The sequence below is a fragment of the Diabrotica virgifera genome, chromosome 8 (assembly GCF_917563875.1).
Source record: "Diabrotica virgifera virgifera chromosome 8, PGI_DIABVI_V3a".
NCBI classification, from domain to species: domain Eukaryota; kingdom Metazoa; phylum Arthropoda; class Insecta; order Coleoptera; family Chrysomelidae; genus Diabrotica; species Diabrotica virgifera.
In genome coordinates this window covers 7,866,454-7,889,700 of record NC_065450.1, presented here as the reverse complement: position 1 = coordinate 7,889,700, position 23,247 = coordinate 7,866,454, and the positions used below count along the sequence as shown (strand labels likewise).

At 30.5% G+C, this 23,247-nt stretch overlaps 1 protein-coding gene across 2 annotated transcripts in view; it reads right to left on the bottom strand.

Moving 5' to 3' along the window:
* The window catches only part of LOC114335583 (esterase B1-like), a 210,499-nt gene that overhangs the window by 169,955 nt on the left and 17,297 nt on the right, over positions 1–23,247 (bottom strand). Inside the window, exon 2 of one of the 2 annotated variants that reach the window (XM_050659462.1) lies at positions 16,413–16,508. The exons of the other annotated variant lie outside the window; for it this stretch is intronic. Within the exon in view, the coding sequence (XP_050515419.1) occupies positions 16,413–16,508 (96 nt within the window). The remainder of the gene's footprint in view (positions 1–16,412; positions 16,509–23,247) is intronic. 2 annotated transcript variants of the gene reach the window in all.

The following is a 23,247-nucleotide window of genomic DNA, read 5'->3' as shown; positions in this document are numbered from 1 at the left end:
TAAAGTCTTCTACTTTAAAATGTATAATATATGTCCGAATTGCCGATATAAATGAGTGAGATTAAATAAATTATTAGAAGAATTTTTTATTAAGCAACAATATTTTTGTTTAAATAATTAATATTTTTTCTATTTTTACAACGGCATCCGATTTGGATGTCGAAACGTTAATAAAATCGTTTTTTTTTAGTAAAATTGTGGCTTATTTCCCATCAAAACTACTCAATCTTATTTTAATTTGGATTTTATAATTTATTTGTTTGCATTTCACACCAATCCAACTTGATAATAAATTCAAATCCTTCTAAAAATAGATATGGTTGGTCAGTTTTATATCAAATAATGTAGTCTAATGTCAGTCACATACTATCAAAATCACAGTAGAGAGAAAGATGTCAGAAAAAAAGACAAACCAGGCCGGGAATTTAACAAGTCTTGTTGTCACCTGTCTCGTTCAACTTCATAGAAGAGTACCGGAACTGGGGTTTAGAAGTGAATATCAAGAAAACGGAATATATGTGCGTTGGTGGTATACAGCAGGATCTAGCGTTCGAAAATGAAATTTTATCATTGATGATTAATCACTGTCAGGAATATAAATACTTGGGTCTTAAAATTACGTAAGCTGGAACATTGGACAAGAATATCCAAGAGAGGTGCACACAAGGAAGAAAAGCTATCGCATTATTCGCAGATTTCTGGAGAAGAGCTGCTGGTATATTAAGAATACATAAAATCAAAAATACAAGAATATTGGAGAAAATGGATGTAAAGCATACAATAATGGACGATATAAAAACAAAGCAACTAAGATGGTTTGGCCACGTACAACGTATGGAAGACGACAGATTACCCAAGCAAGTGCTACGATGTGCACCAAAAGGACGGCGGAAAATAGGAAGACCTAGGAAAAGCTGGATAGAAAGAATCCATAGGGAAATCAGAGAAAGAGGCTTGAACGAAGACATGTGCTACGATCGAGAGCAATGGCGATTCGGAATTGGAAGACGTCGTAGAACGTTATAAACCGATTATATATTTATGAAAGATTACATTATTACCGGATGCAAGATTCTTGTATTAATTTCTCGGTAAAGAACTATAGATCTTCCTAGTCTTGTGCGGCGACTAATTCTTAATTGTCTGCGAAATGAAGATTTTTGAGGATGGTTTTTCTGCGTTTAATGGTATAACTATTCCAGAGCATGACCTCCTCCATTTCTTCAATGCCTTATTCAGGTAGATTTTGAAGAGTGATTGAAATAGACTGCAGCCTTGCCTTAGTCCCTTATTTACCCAAAAATTCTCGGACAACTGCTTGACAAAAATAAAGATTGACATTATTTATTTTTGATCGGCGATCATTTTAGAATTATTGTATTGCTTTTACAAGTGTAATATTAATAGATAAACTTTCCAGAACATGAAATAGTCTTCAGGGAGGTATTTTATTTTAAGCTTTCGTCAAGTACACAAAAAATATAAGAGTTGGTCTATTTCTAGCAAGTCTTTTTTTATTTAGGTAGTTGTCATTCATTCCAAATTAATAAATAAAACTACTTAAAGCTAAAATGTAACCTGCAAATAAAATATATATTAATGTCGGACTGGTATATTATTTGACAAATAATGACATGATTTTGAAGTCAGTTAAGTATGATATAATGCCCTAATAGGCTATTGATTATATTCAAAATAAGATAGCTAAAAGGAACTACAACGTTAACGGAGTTTTATTATTTGATATGGTCAGTGGACATCTATATATGAAAAAACCGCAGAGTGGTGCGGGGTGCCATTTAAAGGGGTGCGTTTTTGAGAAACGGGTGAATTAGTCCCTGGGCACAGGTTACATTAGGGTGAGTTCTATGCACTTTTGGTACAAATACGTCTACATAAAAATTGTTCCTGGTTAAATTTCCTATCTAAGTATAACTTTTTAAAGTCAAAAATACTTTTTTTTTTACAAAAATATATTCAAAAGAAAAAGCACAAAGAAACCCAAAAGAAAGAAACTTTGTTTTTTGTCCCATAACTTTTGTCCACGGGGATATAGGTATAGACATTGCTTCACAGAAAAAGGACTTACATATTTTGTCTTTAAAATGATGTTTTGTAGAGGTCATTAGGATTTACAGTTTTCGAAATATAATTTTTTAAAGTTCGCCAGTCACAGCAATTTTGGGCAATTTTCCTTGTTATTTCACAAGTATTGTTCTGTAACTTTTTTTCTACGTAATTTTAGTTATATGCATTGGTACACGTAATAGGAATAGAAATCAATTACCTTTAAAATGGTCTACTGTATAACGTTGTACGACTTTTTTTAAAGAGATTATGGTTTTTCAAGGTTTTATACTTTTAACGATTTTTTATAATATAACATAAAAATAAAATAAAATTATTATATAATACCTAATATAAAAAATATATTATTTTTTACAATTTTTTACGATTATTTTTGAAATTTCTCAATACAACTTTTTTTTTCTTATACTTGAATATACTATCTTTATATTGCGCAACAAAGAGGGCTTACTTTCTGTTCTTTAAAATGGTGTATCATCTATATTTAAATACATAATGGAAACCGAGTGATTCTTTGATATTTTTTTACCTGTATTATTTAAAATTATTTCTTTTCCAAAAAATTTCATAAACATTAGTCTTAAAAAACATCACTTTAGTTAAAATTATTTAAACGTTGACATTTAAAAAATTTTCAAAATCAAAGTCCATCTCTTCGTTAGCATTAGCTTCAATATCTTCCTCTGACACCTCAGTTATCTTAGAGTTCCCATAATTAGTACCCATGCATATGCACCCTTTGCAGAATATTAAACAACTAATTCCTATCTTCCTACAACCGCAGTTTTTTGTACATCCTTTGGTACATTTACATGCTATTTTTTCAAGCAAAGCTTGTGGTGCAGGAGCTTTGACAGTAAATATTGGAATTAATCCATATTTTGAAGTTTGCCCGGCCGAGTCAAGTGCATCCAAAGTATTACCTATAAAAAATAAGATTCAATCATAACACACAATCGCATAAAAAAGTTATAATGAGAAATTTAAAAAATAATCGTAAAATCAAAAATCGTTACAAGTACTTATTACATTTTGAAAAAGCATATCTTAGTCAAAAATAACCCTAGAATTTTTTATAATACACCATTTTAAAGTAAACAGAATAAGCTTTCTTTTTTATTATATAATATATACAATATAGAAAAAAAGTTATAATGGGAAATTTAAAAAATAATCGTAAAAAATATAAAAACTCGTTAAAAGTATAAAGTCTTGAAAAAGATAACCTCTTTGAAAGAAGTCGTACAACATTATACAGTAGACCATTTTAAAGGTAATTGATTTCTATTCCTCTTACATGTACCATTGCATATACCTTAAGTTACGTAGAAAAAATTACAGAACAATATTTGCGAAATAACAAGGACAATTGCCCAAAATTGTTGTGAGTGGCGAACTTTGAAAAATCATACTTCAAAAACTGTAAATCCTAATGACCTCTACCAAACATCATGTTAAAGAGAAAATATGTAAGTTTTTTTTCTGTGAAGCAATGTCTATACCTATATCCCCGTGGACAAAAGTTTGGGACAAAAAACAAAATTTTTTTCTTTTGGGATTCTTTGTGCTTTTTATTTTGAATATATTTTTGTAAAAAAAGTATCTTTGACTTTAAAAAGTTATATTTAGATAGGAAATTTAACCAGGAACAATTTCTATGTAGACGTATTTGTACCAAAAGTGCATAGAACTCACCCTAATGTAACCTGTGCCCAGGGACTAATTCACCCGTTTCTCAAAAACGCACCCCTTTAAATGGTAGCACTCCGCGGTTCTTTCATCTATAGAGATTCATTGACCATATGAAATAATAAAACCCCGTTAACGTTGTAGTTCCTTTCTATAGTACATAATCAATAGCCTATAAGGCGTTATTTTGAAAAATAACGCCTTAGGGTATTAAATTTAAATAACTAGTTAAATACTGTCAACTTGACAAATAACAACCTAAGTAAAACTATGGTTACCACAATTACGTTGCTGGTAAATGTACTTATTTCAAAACTTATTAATTCAAAATTCATTTATAGATAATATATAGGTATAATAAGGTATTATAGATAATAACGCTTTCGGTCAACGTATATCGCTCGGGCCAAAGGCCCTCGGTATACAGGGTGCGCCAAACCTCTGGTCTTCTTTGATTACGGCTAAACTATGAGATATACAAAAAAATGTTTATAACAAAACTAAGGTGTATCAAAGAGGTCTATAATTTAAAATTATTTTCGATTATACAGGGTGAGTCAGAATGACGGTATGAACCAAAGTTATATTTTTTTAAATGGAACACCCTGTATATTAAATCATTTTTGAATATAATATTTAAAAATATGAAAAATTTGTATAAGGTCTTATAGGCCTAAAGTTAATAATTTTCGAAATATTTACATTTTTATTGAGAAAAATGGTAATATTTATAGGGTTGTGGATTATGTTTCCAAGGAAATAAAAATTTAGGTGATAGGTCAAAGTTTTTAAAATATAGTGTTATTTTTAAATAATTTAATATTTTTTACTTTTAGCCGTAAAATATACAGTGTGATCACTATTTGCAAATACAAAATTTTCTCATTTTTTTTAAATGGGACACCCTGTATATTAGTTTTGCGTTTGGTAGTAAATATTACAACCTTTCCTTTGGTATAAGGTTGTATGTACCTAGCATGTTTCGTTTTGTAGATATTTTAAAAAAAACTATAGACTTTACGTTTTTGCGGATTTTTTATTTAAAAATTTTTTTGCAAAACAAATAATTAATCTGGTTTTAGAAACATACACTGAAATATAAAATATGAAAATAAAAACGTAATTAAAGATTAAAATAAATCGCATGCTAGTACAATTCAATTGAATTTAATAACTTTAAATTATTTTACAAAAAATATTTTACCATATTTAAATTATTATTTATATAAATTAGTTACTAAATTAAATAAACAACCAAATTTTAAATCAATCGTAGTAATTCTTCTACCGCAGCAACTTTCCTATACCAAATTAATTGTTAGTTATATTGTATTTACGAGTAAGATCAGTTAATAACTTTTTAATTTACCTACACCTTGAGAACGTATAAAGTATGCTTTGAAACAAATGAACGTTATGGAAGTATATTAAGAAGTAAATAGTTATCTCTGTACCTACTCGTGTCACAAAATCTGGTAATAATTTCTAATGGTTTCGCCCAAAACAAATGTCATATCCAAAAATGTTTCGGTTAAAAAATTAAAATTTAAAATAAAAAAAATTGTTACAAAAATTTCAACTACAAAAGAATTCCCAGTTTTTGTGACACCAGTAAATACTATTTATATTAATAAATAATTTGGATGATACATTTAACATTCATTTGTTTCAAAGCATACTTTATAATAATTTTTATACTCTCAAGATGTATGTAAGTAAATTTAAAAGGTAAATTAAAAGTTTAACTAAATACAATTTAACTAACAATTAATTTGGCACAGGAAAGTTGCTGTAGTAGAAAAATTACTACGGTTGATTTAAAATTTGGTTGTTTATTTAATTTAGTAACTAAATGCATTCATTAATATGGTAAAATATTTTTTGTAAAATAAGTTATTTTTAATTGAATTGTACTAGCATACGATTTATTTTAATCTTTAATTACGTTTTTATCTTCATATTTTATATTTTAGTGTATGTTTCTAAAACCAGATAATAATTATTTTTTTTGCAAAAAAATTTTTAAATAAAAAATCCGCCAACACGTAAAATCTATAGTTTTTTTTAAATATCTACAAAACGAAACATGCTAGGTACATACAACCTCATACCAAAGGAAAGGTTGTAATATTTACTACAAAACGCAAAAGTAATATACAGGGTGTCCCATTAAAAAAAAATGAGAAAATTTTGTATTTGCAAATAGTGATCACACTGTATATTTTATGGCTAAAAAAAAATATTAAATTATTTAAAAATAACACTATATTTTAAAAACTTTGACCTATCACCCAAATTTTTATTTCCTTGGAAACATAATCCACAACCCTATAAATATTACCATTTTTCTCAATAAAAATGTAAATATTTCGAAAATTATTAACTTTAGGCCTATAAGACCTTATACAAATTTTTCATATTTTTAAATATTATATTCAAAAATGATTTAATATACAGGGTGTTCCATTTAAAAAATACAACTTTGGTTCATACCGTCGTTCTGACTCACCCTGTATAATTGAAAATAATTTTAAATTATAGACCTCTTTGATACACATTAGTTTTGTTAAAAACATTTTTTTGTATATCTCATAGTTTAGCCGTAATCAAAGAAGACCAGAGGTTTGGCGCACCCTGTATACACCATTGACCTTAAGCGTTATTATCCTTATAATACCTTTGGTACCTTAATAACTATTTAGTCCATTCTTTCACGGTTTTTGCTCTAAATTTTAAAGAACCGCTTGTATTGACATGAAATTTGGCACGCGTATAGCTTACATGTCAAAGAAAAAAGTGATATTGTGCCGATGTGTGCTTTTGCCCTGGGGGTGACTTTCACCCCCTCTTGAAGGTGAAAAAAATATGTCCAAAATAAGTCCGCAAATGGGTAAACTGACTAATTTTAAGTAACTTTTGTTCTATAGAGCTTTTTCGCCAAGTCAACACTTTTCGAGTTATTTGCGAGTGAATATGTTTATTTTTCAACAAAATAACCACATTTTTAGACGGCCTTTCGCAAATAACTCAAAAAGTAAGTATTTTGTCGAAAAAAACGTTCTTAGCAAAAATATAGCCTACAAAAAAGTAAAAAAATTGGTGTACGCGTTAGGTCTCTGGATCTCGTAAGACCAGAGTTATAGCCAATGAAAAATAGATTCATATTCACCAAATTTCAAATAGAATATTTCGACGTGAAATATCCAAAAAATTAAGCACTTTTTGGGGAAACCCATTTTAACTTTTTTAAAGTGTTTACAAAAAGCTTTATTTCTGTTTTTACAAAAAGTTTCTTGCATTAAATTTAAGCAAGTTACGCTCAAACTGAAGTTGGTTCCTTTTGTTTTTCCAAAAAAAAAAAAAATCGGGAAGACCAACCCCTAATTAGCAACTTAAATGAAATTAATCGTTACCGCTCCACACATTATTTTACTTATGTTGTGTTTATATGATCTGTAAGTTTCATCGATTCAAAGTGCTTATTTTTGAAAAAATTTGGTTTCAAAGTAAAATTTTGAAAAATAACCTTTTTTTTTCAAAATAGCTTAAAAATTGTTAGATATACCAAAAATCTCGAAAAACAAAAAAAAGTCAGATTTGCTTTTCTGAATATCATGTATTTTTTTGTTTTTCTTTTAGGTAAAAATTGATTAAGATTTGGTGTTTCTAAATTTGCATACATTCGTGATCAGTGACTCGTTCAACCCCTTTTAACTACAGCCCTTTCAATAATAAGGACTTTGAACCGATGAAACTTACAGATCATATAAACAATATATACACGAGTCAATAAACTTGTGAAGTCGTAACGATTAAGTTCATCTAAGATACTAATTAGGGGGTGATTTTCTTGATTTTTTACCAAAACCAAAAGGGACTAACAATATGTTGAGCGTAACTTGATTAATTTTGATGTTAGAAATTTTTTTTATAAAACAAAAATGAAGCTTTTTTTAAACACTTTAAATAAGTTGTAATGAGTTTTCCCCGAAATGTGCTTTATTTTTGGTTATTTCACGTTAAATTATTTCATTTGGAATTTGACGAATATGAACCTATTTTTCATTAGCTATAACTCTGCTTCTACTAGGTGTAGAGACGTGATTTAAACAATATTTTTTTAAATTTTTTACAGGCTACATTTTTGGTTAGAATGTTTTTTCGACAAAATACTTACTATTTGAGTTATTTGCGAAAAACCGTCTAAAAGTGTGGTTATTTTGTTGAAAAAATGAACATATTCACTGCCAAATAACTCGAAAAGTATTGACTTAATGAAAAAACTCTATAGGACAAAAGTTACTTAAAATTAGCCAGTTTATCCATTTCCTGACTTTCTTTGGACAAATATTTTTTCACCCCCATGAAGAGGTGAAAATAACCCCCAGGGCAAAGGCACATATCGGCACAATATCACTTTTTTTCTTTGACTTGTTAGCTATGTGTATGCCAAATGTCATGTCAATCCAAGCGGTTCTTTAAAATTTAGAGGTTTTGCAATATTTTACCGTTAAAGAACGGACTAATTATTAAGCAACAAATACTACACAAAATTAGTAAGTAATATCACTACGTTTTTTTTAGTGCTCATTGTAATTTTTGAGACGTAGGCATGTAATCACTAACATATAATTTACCTTGACTATTTGTGGATAATGTAATAAACAAATATAAATTTTTAATTTGGGGTATATTTTTACATTTCGTTTAATAGGCTAATATTCCCCAGAAGACGAAGCCAAAAAAACACTTGAAAAATCGAAAAATTACTAATGTTTTTATATTTTTGGAATATAAAATTCAGATATTCATTTCGAATTCATTTAATTTTCAGCTCTTGATGTTAATAAACAATGGACATAATAAGTATTTGAAAAAAAAAATTTCTATATTGTTTCCTATTGGTGATAGAACGTTCTGTTATTATTTGGAATTTTGGAAAGTATAAAAAAAAAATACAGGATCCTTTGTAAACGTATGGAAAGTATGTTTTTCAGCAGATTTTCCTTGAACCTGCTTACAAGCATTTGACATAAAAAATGTTATTTTAAATGTTTTCAGACTAAAAATTCAGCTCGTTTGCAAACTGTTTTTGAATATCAAATTTAACCAAATGTTTAAGTTTTTTTTAATATAAGTATTGTTTGTGTAAAGTTGTTGTTTAAGTAGTAGATAGCTCTCCGGTAAAAGAAATTGAATAAATTAAAAAATAATTGGTCGATTTGATTGACATTTAGCACACTTTAAAAACTTATTAACTGCTACAGTTTACAGTAGTTATATTACATACCAATCATTAGAGTGGCAGAATAAACTACATGTGAGCTTTATAGGCTTCTAGAGAGCATTTTTGATCGTGTAGATCGTAAAGCCTTATGCAAATAACTAGAGAAATACGGAATGCTTCCCATGTATATCATAATTATAAAACTGTTCTACGAAGGGTCCACAGCACGCATCAAAATCTACAAAGGGAAGTTAACAGAACAAATATATATTGGTAGAGGAGTAAGGCAAGGTTGTGTACTCTCTCCGACCTTATTCCTGATAGTAATCAACTGGATCATATACGCTACGAATAATAAGATTATAATAAGATGGAATACTTTTAGCCAACTCGAGGACTTGGAATTTTCAGATTATGCTTTTTAACAGAGAAACAACACATGCAACGCAGAACTGAAAAAGGAGCAGAGGCAGGGAAGAAGGTCAGACTCAACATAAACGCCAGAAAAACTAAGATAATAAAAATAAATACACCAAGAGACATAAGAATATCACTGAAAGGCTCGGAATTAACGGTAGAGGCACTACTTGGGCACTATTTTGGACAAAAAAGGAAGGACGCAGGAGGACGTAAAATGAAGAAGAGAAATAGCTCAAAACTCATTCAATATGTTAAGGAAAAGTGGTCTTTACGTCAGATGATAAGTGGAAGCAAAATACGATTATTAAACAACAATGTGAAGACGGTGGTACTGTATGGAGCATAAACTTGTCGGTTGTTGGAAAGAAACTGTTGGAAAGTGTCAAGAAAATGTATCGGACAGATGCAGGTGTTCATAATAAATGTCTATGGAAGATTCTTAATATTTAATGACCAAAGCGCATATAAAACGAAGAGTTATGGACAAGAACTAACCAGAAATCTATATCTAATACAATATGCAAAGGAAACGCAGTTAAAGAGCGAGGCCAGTCCTAGAATACACACCACAAGAAAAGAGAAGGCCAGGTGGACCCGTATAAATGTGGAAAAAAGTGCCGAGAAAAATTTTTGCTATTGGGAAAACCTAGGCAGAAATCAAGATCAGTGCAAAGGATAGGAGAGAATGGAGGCAGATAGTTGACGCCCTATGCTCCGCATGGAGTGAAGAGCAATAGATAAGTAAGTAATATTGCATTATATCTAAAAAACAAAGTTATGAATAGTTAAAAATTACTACAAAAATAATGGTTTTGTGCAATTTTCTCGGTTAATTATTTACGTAAATAAAGGGTACCCCCCGTTAAGATAGGCAAAATGCCCTCACTCTCAGAATTCAATTTTATTAATTTTTTTACGTTCTATGCAACTGAAAAATGAGATAACGCGGATTTTTAGCTCGCCACCCCCTTACCCCTCCCCCACAGCCAAAAACGTAGATTTTTAGATTTAATTTTTTTTTAGTTGGGTTGCAATCGATTTAAAAATTTCAAAAAATTCACACGTGTAGCTTAGGCTTTTACAAAACATGTTTATTTTTTATGGACCCATAGGTCGAGTGTACATAACCTCAAATTTTTTTTTAACTTTTTTAAAACCTAAAACTTTTTTTTGGAGAGGGCTGCAGGTCCAATTTTTTCTGCATTTTGTGTATTTTATCAAAAGCTATTTCTTTGATTTTTTTCAGATTTTTCCGTGAGGTACGCCATCTTGAAAAATCAAGAAAACTGTTTTTTTTTAGGGAGTTTTTGGGGATTTTCTCCATTTTACAGACTGCAACATAGATCAACTCAAGGTTTTGTTAATAGATTATGCAGAATTTAAAATAACTAAGTATATTAGGATATTTAAAAATTTGGCGAAACACTTTTAAGCCCCCCAAAAACCATATTTTTTTAAAGTTTTGTAATGATGTTTGCGGGTCTAATTATATTTTTTGAGATCGATACAGCCTGAATTTTTTTTTATCTTTTTACGTTATATGTGATTAAAAAATAAGACTAATCGCATTTTTAGACCACCACCCCCTCCCCCTGCCCCCACAAAAACGTCAATTATTCTATTTTTTTTTTGTTTAGTAAATTGCAATAAATTTAAAAATTTTATGAAGCTTCTACAAAACAAATCTATTTTTTATAGACCCGTAGGTCGAGTGTACAATACATATAACCTCAAAATTCCTTTTTTATTTTTTTTAAAACGTATTTTTGACTTCCAATCGATATTTTTTTAAAACGTCCAATGAATTGTACATCTCTCTCGCGGACATCCGCGGCCGGTTCAATACGTGCTTATTTAAGTATTAAAAATAATAGCAATAAAATAATGACAAAAAATTAATTCAGGCTCTTGCAGGGAGGGGCTTTAAACTTTGAGTTGGTCACTTTATGACTTTCATAATAATAATTTTTAATCCAGTTCTTAAGCCTTGAAAATGGCCATTTTCGCGTTTTTCAAATTTTAAATTGCATGTAACTCAACAACAGTCAATTTTATAGAAAAATCACAAGAGACCTTTTTTGCTCAGGTTGATCCAGAGAATCTAAAACAAATTTGCACTAGGTCAAAAAATTGATATTTTAAATTCGTTTAAAAAATTGTTTAACAATTTTCCCACCGCGGTATTGCCTGGCACCATGTGGATTTGTTATAAGGACCTGTTATGAATCGGAATAATTTGCCTAATGGGGACAAGCATACAGCATGGACTATTTGCAATATGAGCCAAACGAAGATGGTTTGGAAAACATTAAACGATAGATACTGTTGTAGATTCGAGTTGCGCAAACGGCAACTAACCATAGGCTGTTGCTCGCATGTAGCTGCCATAATATAATATTTATCGCATGGAAGATATTTTACAAAAATCATCAAGCCAGCAGAGTATCTTACAAGACTCTTTGACATCAGATAAATAATAATACAGATGTTATACCTGTAATAGACGAAGACAGCGATGAAGGCTTTAGAACTGTAAAGTGTAATACCTACGGAGCTATATATTTTTTGGTAATACTTTCCTTATTCTTTTTATAGTGTTTTACGTGGCAGTAAACGTGAAGCAAAATGACATTCTAATAGGCAGAGCAGAGATATAGGTTAAGTAGATGGTACAAGCACACGTTTGAATAATTAGAATATGTATAACGGAAGGTAATATTAGGGTACCTACTAAATACAAACTAATGAACAAAGAACAAAATGTTTTGATTCACAAAACGACAAGAAGTAGGATATATTAAAATAATGTATTTTTCTTAAATTGATTATTCTGTTTTATTTTTTTATTTGTATCCTACCCAAAAGATATCATAATGACATCTTTACTTTATAAAAAAATCTTTACTTTATATAAAAATATTATAAAAATATTTGAAATTATTCTGTTAAATGTAGTTTATTTGAGGACCAATTGAGCAGCAGATATACTGAGAAAAAAAATTAAAATGAAAAAAGGATTTATTGGGCAGGTTGAGAGGGAGGAGGGCTAAAATTGGGCTAAGGCTAATTTTTTAAACATATCAAACGTAAAAAAATTAAAAAATAGTCAGGCTGTATTGATCTCAAAAAATATTAGGCCTGGATCCCCCGTATCAAAAAAAGTTGATTGCAAGCTGAAAATAGTTTAACGGTGTCTAGTCGGACAAACTTTGATGTAGGTATGGAAACAGGGGAAGTTTTAATTGTGAAACGTATTTTTAATTGTGGAACGTGTCATCCTGACAAGTTTATGATTGTGAAAACTAGCAGGTTGTTTTTAAGTTTATTCAATAGGAAATTATATAAAATATCCCTAAAAACTCAGTTATTTCAAATTATACCTACATAACCTATAAAAAAACCTTGAGTTAGTCTATTTTGAAGTCTATATCATGAAGAAAATCCTTAAAAACCACCGAACAAACCAGTTTTGCGGATTTTTGAAGATGGCGCACCTTACGGAAAAATCTGAAAAAGTCAAAAATATAGTTTTTGATAAAATACACAAAACACAAAAAAATATACATACATCCATCACCAAAAAGAAATCCACGTACCTATTAAAAAACAAAAAAAAAGAGGTTATATGTATACTCAACCTTCGGGTCAATAAAAATAGATCTTCTGTAAAAGCCTCAGCTGTGCGTGTGAATTTTTTGTAATTTATAATTTAATAATTATTAACTATTCTAAATGGGAAATAAGCCACAATTTAACTAAAAAATGACCATTTAGAATAGTTAATTACAAACATGCCACAAAGAAATAGCTTCAGAATAACAGTCATAATTTAATTGCAAACCAACTAAAAAAAATTTAATCGAAAAATTGACATTTTTGGCTGTGGGGGAGGGGAATAGGGGAAGTGGGCTAAAATTGCGGTGAGTCCAAATTTTTTAAAATCACATAAAACGTAAAAAAATATAACAAATATTCAGGCTGTATCGACCACAAAAAATATAATTAGACCCGCAAAAATCCTTACAGTAGGAAAAATGAAAGAATACCCGTGAACGAACATATAAAACACGCTGTATTTTCCTGTCACCGTGTCACACAAAAAATTGGCCAGCGTAAGTACATGTAATAATTATTGTTACATGTACTTGCACTGGACAATTTTCTTTGTGACAAGGTGACAAGAAAATACAGCGTGTTTTATATGTTCGTTTATGGGTATTCTTTAATTTTTCCGACTGTACAAAACTTTAAAAAAAACATGGTTTTTGGGGGGTTTAAAAGTGTTTCGCCCAATTTTCGAATATCGTAATATACTCAGTTACTTTAAATTGTACATTATCTATTAACAAAACCTTGAGTTGACCTATGTTGCAGTCTATAAAATGGAGAAAATCCCCAAAAACCCCCTAAAAAAACAGATTTCTTGATTTTTCAAGATGGCGCACCTGACGGAAAAATCTGAAAAAAATCAGAGAGATAGCTTTTGATAAAATACACAAAATGCAAAAAAAAATTGGACCTGCAGCCCCCTCCAAAAAAAAGTTATAGGTTTTAAAACAGTTAAAAAAATTTGAGGTTATGTACACTCCACCTACGGGTCCATAAAAAATGTACATGTTTTGTAAAAGCCTCAGCTACACGTGTGAATTTTTTGAAATTTTTAAATCCATTGCACCCCAACTAAAAAAAAATTAAATCTAAAAATCTACGTTTTTGCCTGTGGGGGGAGGGGTAAAGGGGGTGGCGAGCTAAAAATCCGCGTTATCTCATTTTTTAGTTGCATAGAACGTAAAAAAATTAATAAAATTGAATTCTGGGAGTGAGGGCATTTTGCCTATCTTAACGGGGGGTACCCTTTTAGTAAAAACTCTTAAAATTAAAGAAATTTCTGAGATCTACAATTTTTATTTGAATAATTTCTCTCTGGAATATATTAGAAACATTTTATAGCCAAACATTTTTCCGCTTTTTAAGATTTAAAAAAAAATTAAATCTTCAATTATTATCTGTGAACGATTTTACCTTTGTCTTCCCTTCCACATGACCAATTTCATCTATTATGGCTAACAAGTAATTAATTTCTTTGGCTCTTTGGAACGAGTCGGTTTTTTCCATCGATTTGTACTATGATGTTATTTTCTTTTTTTTATCTCTGCCATTATCATATACTTTGTCTTGTCTTATTTATTTTAAGCCCCAATTTCTTGGCTTTTGTCATTATGCTTTTCTTTAACATTTGTAGTTCTTTCTTGCTTGTTCCTAATAGTGTCAGATCATCTGCAATTGCTGTGCATTGTTGGCTGTTTTTAAATATCATTTCTGGCATGTTTATTCTGCTTTTTCTGATTATTCCTTCCAATGTCAGATTGAATGCAATTGTTAATAGTGGGTCTCCTTAAAATAATCCTTCCTTGATTTCGAACTTTTTGGATGCTATTTCGTTTGTTGTGTTTTCCATCGTCATCCTTACCATCCTGACAATTTTACTTGGTATCCCCATATTCTTTCTGTTTATTGTGTCATAGGCTTACTTAAAATCGACGAACAAAGCACATAGTACTGTTTTATGTTCATCACAGATAGCCTTTATATCTTTTATTGCAAATATTTGGTGCGACGTTGATCTGTTGTTTCTAAAACCTGCGTGGTATTTTCCCAATATTTTTCCCGAATATTGATTTAGCCTTTTTCTTATTATTTCTACCTAGAGTTTGTAACCTATTTCTAGTAATGCGATGCCTCTATAGTTTTCGCATAGCATTCTATCAGCTTTTTTCTGTATAGGGCATATCTTTGCATTGGTTCACTCTTCTGGCATTTTTTCTACTTCCCATATTCGTTTTATCAGTTCATATATCTGTTTTTTTAGTCTTGCCCATCCTGATTTTATCCTTTCGGTCAATATTTCTGTTATCCTGGGAGTTTATTATTTTTCAGGCTCTTTATGTCGTTCTCTATTTCTTGATCTGTGGGTATTTCTATTGCTATCTGATCATCTTCAATTTCATGGTTTGTTTCCGTTTGTACTTCGCTGTTATTTAGCAGTTCTGTAAAATAGTTTTGCCAGTTTCTCATTATTTTTTCTGGCTTATTTAGCAGTATCTATTTATCATCTCTCATGTTGTTTACGTGATGCCCTTTTTCTATTTTTTTTGCATCCATGTAGAATGACCTTATTTCTTTTTTTTTGAATTTTTCTTCTATTTCTTTCAGTTTGTTTGTTCTCGTTATATTTCCTTTTTTTGCTTCTACATTTTCTTCTCACGATTTTTCTCAATTCTCTGTATTCTTCTCTATTGTTATCTTCTGTATTTGTGAGATTTTGAGCCTTAACTTTCTTCATCATATCAATTTTTGCTCTGTGTTTTCTCTTGGTTTTCGGTAGGATTACTTTACTTGTGTTCAGGATTGCTTCTTTTGTGTTTCTTTACTGTTTGTCTGGGTCTGACCTTTCTTGTTTCCTGATTAGTCTGTTGGTTATTCCCTGTTCATACTTCTTCTGTGTTATTATCTTTTAATAGTTCTATGTTTAATTTTTTTTTCATTTTTTTTGTTTTGTTTTATTATTTTTCTTTATGTTATGCTAGATTCTGTATTTTGCTCTCACCAAGTATACTAGTCCGAGTTTCAATTCGCACCTCTCAGCTCTCGGTGAATATTCTAAAACTTATTAAACAAAATACGTCTGTAAACAAAATAACTACAAAAATTAATTAAGCTTCTACTTTTTGGTAGCTAATACTAAGTTATAGTAGATAACTAAGCTATATGAGTTACAGTACATATTGTTAATGATTCTAAGACTATTTATGGTAAAGCCTATTGATTATTCGAAGACGATTGTTAGATTATAGTTTGTACATTAAAATACCACCCAAAATACTAGTAAATTATCTACTTAGTATGTTATTTAGCTATCTACCTAGTAATAAATTTCCTACATACGATTAGTTACCTTTAATTCCCAACATTTCACTAATTGTCTTACCTAGGTACAATGCCAAGAGTGCGGCCTAACCTTCTGAACCATGACCGAATATTGTTTATATCGCTTTGAAGGTGAGCGTTTGTAGATTTACATTTGCTGTAAAATATTGTACATAAATAAAATATCGTCCTTTTATACTTTTTCTGAATGATTATTTTACATATATTTCGCCTATAGAGGGTGGGCAAATGAAAACAGTCCACCTCCATATTTGGCAGTATTTATTTGATTAAAAAAAATGACGAAACAGGTCGATTTTAGTTGTAAGGGGGCACATTTTTATGATACACACATCTCTCATTTGTCAACCCCCTCCCTTCCACTGCCCCAACGGCCCCAACCACGTATTTTTAAATAGGGAATATATATCAAGTGCGGCACAGCATTAGAAAGGTAGAGGAAAGTCACCAATTATGGAATACCATTTTGTTTTGGGGATATAAAATAATACCTTTATAAAAATGAAAACAATTTAATGTTATGACACATCAGTCATACATTTTTATGTAGTAATTAAAATTAGACTTCTATTAAATATCTTAATTAACAAAAAAAAATCGAACAAAAAACAAAATCCCAAATGAGTAACCAAATATGGAATAGGTACCCATAATATGGAATATAGGCATAAACCAACATATCAATAACACAAATAGACATAAACATCTGAGATCAAATAAATTTAAATAAGAAAATATTGAAAAATGAAAGAAGTAGCTTAATTCACTTGCAGACATCACAGATTCATATATTATGAAACTCTGGACCAGCACAATTATAATGAGTCCACTTACACTTAATCCACTATTCCATAATTAGGCACCAACGACTGTCCATATTTGGATTTGTACATTAGTTCAAACTAGTATCAACATTTTTTCAAGTCGTAATGTTTTAATTACAGAAGGTCATAAAATATCAAAATAAAGGTACTATTGATATACTAAATAGCATAACAAGTCTGTATTCATGCATAATAACCAATAATACTCGTTGAATATATTTACTTTTGAAATTTTCTGCGAGACGATAAAACAAAACGCGCCTGTCAGACACGTATTGTTCGCGCATCTGACACAGAGGTTTGAATACGATAATAAAGAGAGCGAGTGAAATAGAGGATGGTCTTGTAGTGCGCTTCCAACTTATATTTTCGGAGAAATCAAGGAATTCCATATTAGGGCACTATTCCATAATTGGTTACTTTCCTCTATTTAGATGGATTATCCAGGCATAATGATTGTCCGCGATTTTGTTTTCGATATTTTCACCGTATTTGGAAAAAAGTCTAACTTCATTTAAAGTACAGTCCCTCCTAAAAATGAAGCGTAACGCCTATGGTTGTGCTAGTATGTATGTCATTTTCGAATAAATTCGCTGATTTTCGAATTCGAAATCGATAATTCTCGTTCTGCAATAGAATCGGTATACCATTTTAGAAGTATTGAAAAATACGTTAATTTATTAACTAAAAACAATGTTAAACAACTGTCATTATCAAATTACTAATTTTGTTTTAAATTTATTTTGATGTGACAGAAAAAATATTAGATATAATAGTAAACCATAGGCGTTACATTTCATTTTTAAAAGGTGTTGTACTTTAAATGAATTAAGACATTTTGTGCAAATCTGGTGCAAATATCGTAAAAAAATCATGGATAATCATTATGTCTGAATACGCCATCTACAGTTGAGTCCGTGAATCTTTACCCGTGCGTCATCATTTAAAGCATACGAAATAAGTCGATGGTAAGTCGGAAATTGAAATTTACTAAACGCAACAGCAAGTGAGAGTAAGTTATGAATTTTTTAAGTAAGTTATAAGTAATTATAAGTTTTTAAGTAAGTTATAAATTCATAAATCAACTACAAGTTGATTTATGAATTTTTTTATTAAACAATATGCATCCCAATTGAAACAATAATTGTAAAACATAGCACTTATGTTTTTTGACCTGGAATTTAAAAAATGTAAAATGCCTTGAACCTTCCGGCAGCTCCGTTTATACGGGGAGTACTTAATCATTATCTTGGTTAATGTTAACTTTTTTTAATTATTTTTTTTTATTTTTCATTGAAATTATTATTTTTTGCATTTTTATTATTCCGTAGTTCCTATATTTTCTATATTTATAATTAAAGGGGTGATATTTATATAGGTGTAAATTCAAAATTTTGTAACTAAAAATCATTGCATATCTGCTTCTACCGCATGGTTTCAGTAATAAAACTTACTGTATAAATTTTATAAATCAAATTATTATGAGGATAAGAAATGTTGTTTTAACAAGGGCTCCGTAAAATTGTTATTTTTAAGCGATGAAACAAAGTAATAAATTGTGAATTTGTGCCTAATTATAGCGGAAACTGTAAGTGTACAAGATTTAATTAATTTCTTTGTAAAAACGTTTTGAATTTAATATATTGGAACAGTTTGTTAAATCTATTATAAACAATTTTTCGTTATCAGTGGTTTCACGTTAATTACACCTGTCGTGAAACAGACACATATACTTGTTTTTGCAGGTGGTCAGGGTCGGATCCTTTTTATTGACAAAGAGTGTTTAATGAAATTTATTAACCATGGAAAATAATGTTACCGCAATGCAATCCAATATCCAATATCAACAAAATGTCTCACAAACATATTCTTTAGCAACATAAAAAGTTCAGTTTCCTTCTAAAGAGAACGCGATCATTTTTAATGCACTAGACAATACCAAACTCCAAGAATACCTTATCCCCATGGGAAGTTTAATCCAACCCAAAAATATTATATTCTGCTCTCGACTGTCTAACAATGGCATCTGTGTGTACCTATCTAGCAAACAACTGGTAGAATATTTCACGACCAACAGAGGATACATTGAAATTCAAGGCGAAATTTTTCGAGCTAGGAAATTAATAACACCAGCAGAGAGGATTGTCCTCTCCAACGTGTGCCCCTCCATACCTCATGAAATACTAATCAACTAATTACAAAATATTTGTTTAGTACCGGCTTCGCCTATGACATTCCTTAAAATTAGTGCCACCTTACCTGAATATAACCATATTCTCAGCTTTAGGAGGCAAATATACATCAGTCCCCACAATTTAACACTTCCGGAACCATTTCTACTTGAGTTTGATAATAGCTCTAATAGGATTTTCATATCACAAGCTGGTTTGGTCTGCTACAATTGCAAGAAGCCTGGCCACAAAGCATCTCAGTGTTCTGAATCAACAGTTCTAGAAGATCAACATTCAAATAATGAAAAATCTTTACCCAGCCTAGGTAATGCAGCTTCGCAACAAACACATACACCATCTGGAGAAATGTCAATCTACCACGTTTCCACCAATGCAGATTCCCAACATGTACGTCAGGTGTTAGAAGAACCAACGTTAGCATCCCACGATTCAAACACAACAACACCGATAACAAACATTGTTCAAGGATCTAACTCTCATAAGCGCACCGTTGACGATATAACTTCACCTGAAATTGAGTCTTTTTGCACGTCAGAATGCAAGTCGTTCCTTGAGCCTAAAATTCTTCCAAAAATCAAGAAATCTAAAACTGTTTCAACGGAAAGTTTTAGTAACTCTATATCACTGCAACTAGAACCCGCAAAAACGTACATTGAAAATTATCCATCTTTAGTTCTTGATTAAAACCAACTGGATATGCTTCTAACCAATATTCTCGGCTCTGCTGATCCCGTGAGTATCATTCAAGAATACACAAAAGATTACACCGGTCTAATTTATATGTTCTCAAAAGTATATCCCCACTTAAAAGACAGAAGTATAAAGCGAAAATAACGTCAATTAAGAAGAAAATTGCCAAACATTGCCAAAGAAATTTTTGAGTCTGACAGTGACACTTCTCAATTATGTCAAAAATAACATTCGCATCATTACTTCAATGGAATATTGATGGATTTTTGAAGTTATACTTCTTTACCGGCGATAGAGGGTGATTTTTTTATATGTTAAAACCTATCAGCCCGGCGCATGCGCATTATAACTTTGTTCTGATTGGATGTTCAAATGACATGTCAAAAATTATCCGATATGGCAGCTGTGGTTTGGAGGTAAAGGTAAAGGTAAACAAATGTATAATATATTAGTTTTATTGTTGTGAGGACAGAAACAAAAAAGTTTATAATATTGTAGTGACTTTTAAATAGTTTTTAAAAGCAACAGGTACGTAATAATTGTTAATGTATCATGGGTATAAACCTACCTATTTGATCTGCCAAAATACATAGTATGTAATACTTTTATTTATATAATTTGATTACCATCAAAATTTCTATCAATATTCACCTAATATATTGATTTTTTACTCTATGTTTTGTTGTATTTTTTCAATTCTAAATCATTTCAATTCAAAATTAAAATAATTTGATCAATTTTAAAAATATCAAAATATCACAAGTTTAATCCGTTTAGTTAGTCGATCTTCGTAAATAATGACACATAGTGTCCATGGCTAAGCGGAGAAGGCGAATGAATTCCAATACCAACCGCTCTTATCAGCGCTGGTTCGAGTCCCAATATAAACTTCCTTTTTTGTTTTTTTTTAATACATTTTATGATTGTAAGTATATTTATTATATAATTGTATTTTCAGAAAATACGTATTTAGTTAAAAAAATTTTCGACAATTAATGTTCAGACATCATTTGTGGCTTGTTTAATGTGTTTGTGTGTGTTTTATTCTTTTATTATTTTAATTTTTGGCACTGTTCTAATAAAAATGTTTGAGAATTAGTAAGTATAAATTAGTTTAATATTTAAACAAAATATAAATAAAAAGTATATTAATTTCGTTTAAATCATATAATAGAAGTATAACTTCTTACGTGCGTACAAAGTACACACACATTCTTTTTTCCATCACCTCTCTTTTCTCCAACTACTTATTACTGAGCAATCACCTGATTTAATATGCTTACAGATTCCACCATCTACTCATCAGAACTTTTTGCTTTATTCATAGCCCCGCAATACATCAACAGCAAAAACATCTCCTACAGTGTCATTCTTTCCGATTGCCTCTCCGCAATTAAAGCTATGCAAAATCTCTACCCGAAACATCCCATAGAGAAGTTGATAAAATTGGAACTTTAGAAAGCTCAAGAAAATCTCAGAAGAGTAATCTTCGTGTGGATACCTTCGCACATTGGTATGGAAGGTAATAAATTGGCAGATGTAAGTGCTCGCGATGCTATTGGTAGTGACGGATCGTAGGTCGAATATCGGAGTGCGTCAAGTGATTTAAAAGCCTTTTTCAAAAATAAAGTGTTAAGTGCGTGGAACCGGAAGTGGCAAAATTCTGTTTCGAAACTAAAACTGGTTAAAAGTGACATTTCTCCGTGGCAACCAACAGCAACAAGCAGAAAATGCCAAATAATCTTAACACGTCTGAGACTGGGCCATAGTAGGTATACACACGCACACGCACACCTAGTCACAAACAGCGAAGCTCCAAAGTTTTCAGTTTGTAACGTAGTAGACAGTATAGATCATTTCTTAATTGATTGAACTAAATATACTATTGAAAGAAGTCTATATAGCATTCTGAACAGCTTGCAAACGTTACCGGAAAAAAACTTTGATTACAGAAAACTAATAGGGTATTTATCTCGTATCAATATGTTGTACAAAATGTAATCATATAAGTACTAGTAATTACTGATATTTGTATCTATTGTAAATTGTAACCGTTATGTCGCTAATATCCTTCGGGAGGATACGGCTTTGTTTTAAATAAAAAAAATTAAAAAAAAATATTATGGAACATTATAATATACTGATGTGATCTTGATTATTGATATGAGATAATATTCTTATATGTTACTTAATTTAATCAATGTATTAATACTAATCCAATTAATTAACCAGATCACATATCAATATGTTTTCAATCTCAGGGCGAATTATAAATTAATTACTTACTTCCGTGGCTTCTAAATATTTCTTAATGGTTCCTAATCGGGATAGAAAAGAAAAGAGTAAAAAAAATACACATATGGGTTACAATTATAATCAAAATATTTTTTATTTTATTTAAAAGGCAACCAATGCTTAATATTTGCTATTTCTTATTATTCTTAAACATAACATTTACAAATGGGAATCTTATTTCCTTTTGGTTTTCAATTGAAAGTTTTTATTAACATTTAACTATTAGGAGTTATTAGGAACAACTCTATTTAAGTTTGATGAAGCTTTTCTGATATTATTGATTATGTTATTCAATTTTTTATGTGGAATTTAATACGAAAAACCCATACATTCATGTCCAAACAAATGAGACTGACCTTTTCCTGGTGAACTGAAAATGTCCTCACACAAAACCCTTTCCTGCTATCCTTGGCTGCGATCAAACCTCGTCCTGGCTTCCAGTGATGTTCTCCTTTGAAAAACTAGCTCGAATAGCTCTCGTTCCTGCTTTTGTCGTGATGCTGTGTTCTACCTTTTTCGAAACTGCTATCAGCTACCGGGACACTCTTGGCTCAAGGAGGTTCTTTTACTCTCGACCTGGCCTACTTCTCGTTCCACGATAGATACTCCACACTCACGGAACTACCGGCTTTCTCACTCTCCGTACACTACCGTCTACTACTCGACTTCACTTCTCGACAGCTCAAAACATTCTGCTCTCACTTTGTCATCCATTCCCCTACTTTCTAAATATCCCTTCCAGATTCACAAATCAATCTTCCACCACCAACTCTCATTCGTAATATTCCTCAAAACCAATTTTTAATCTTTCTAAATATGCTTAATGGATTTCAAAAGAAAATATTTAATTCCCATTCTAAAATACTTTCTAACT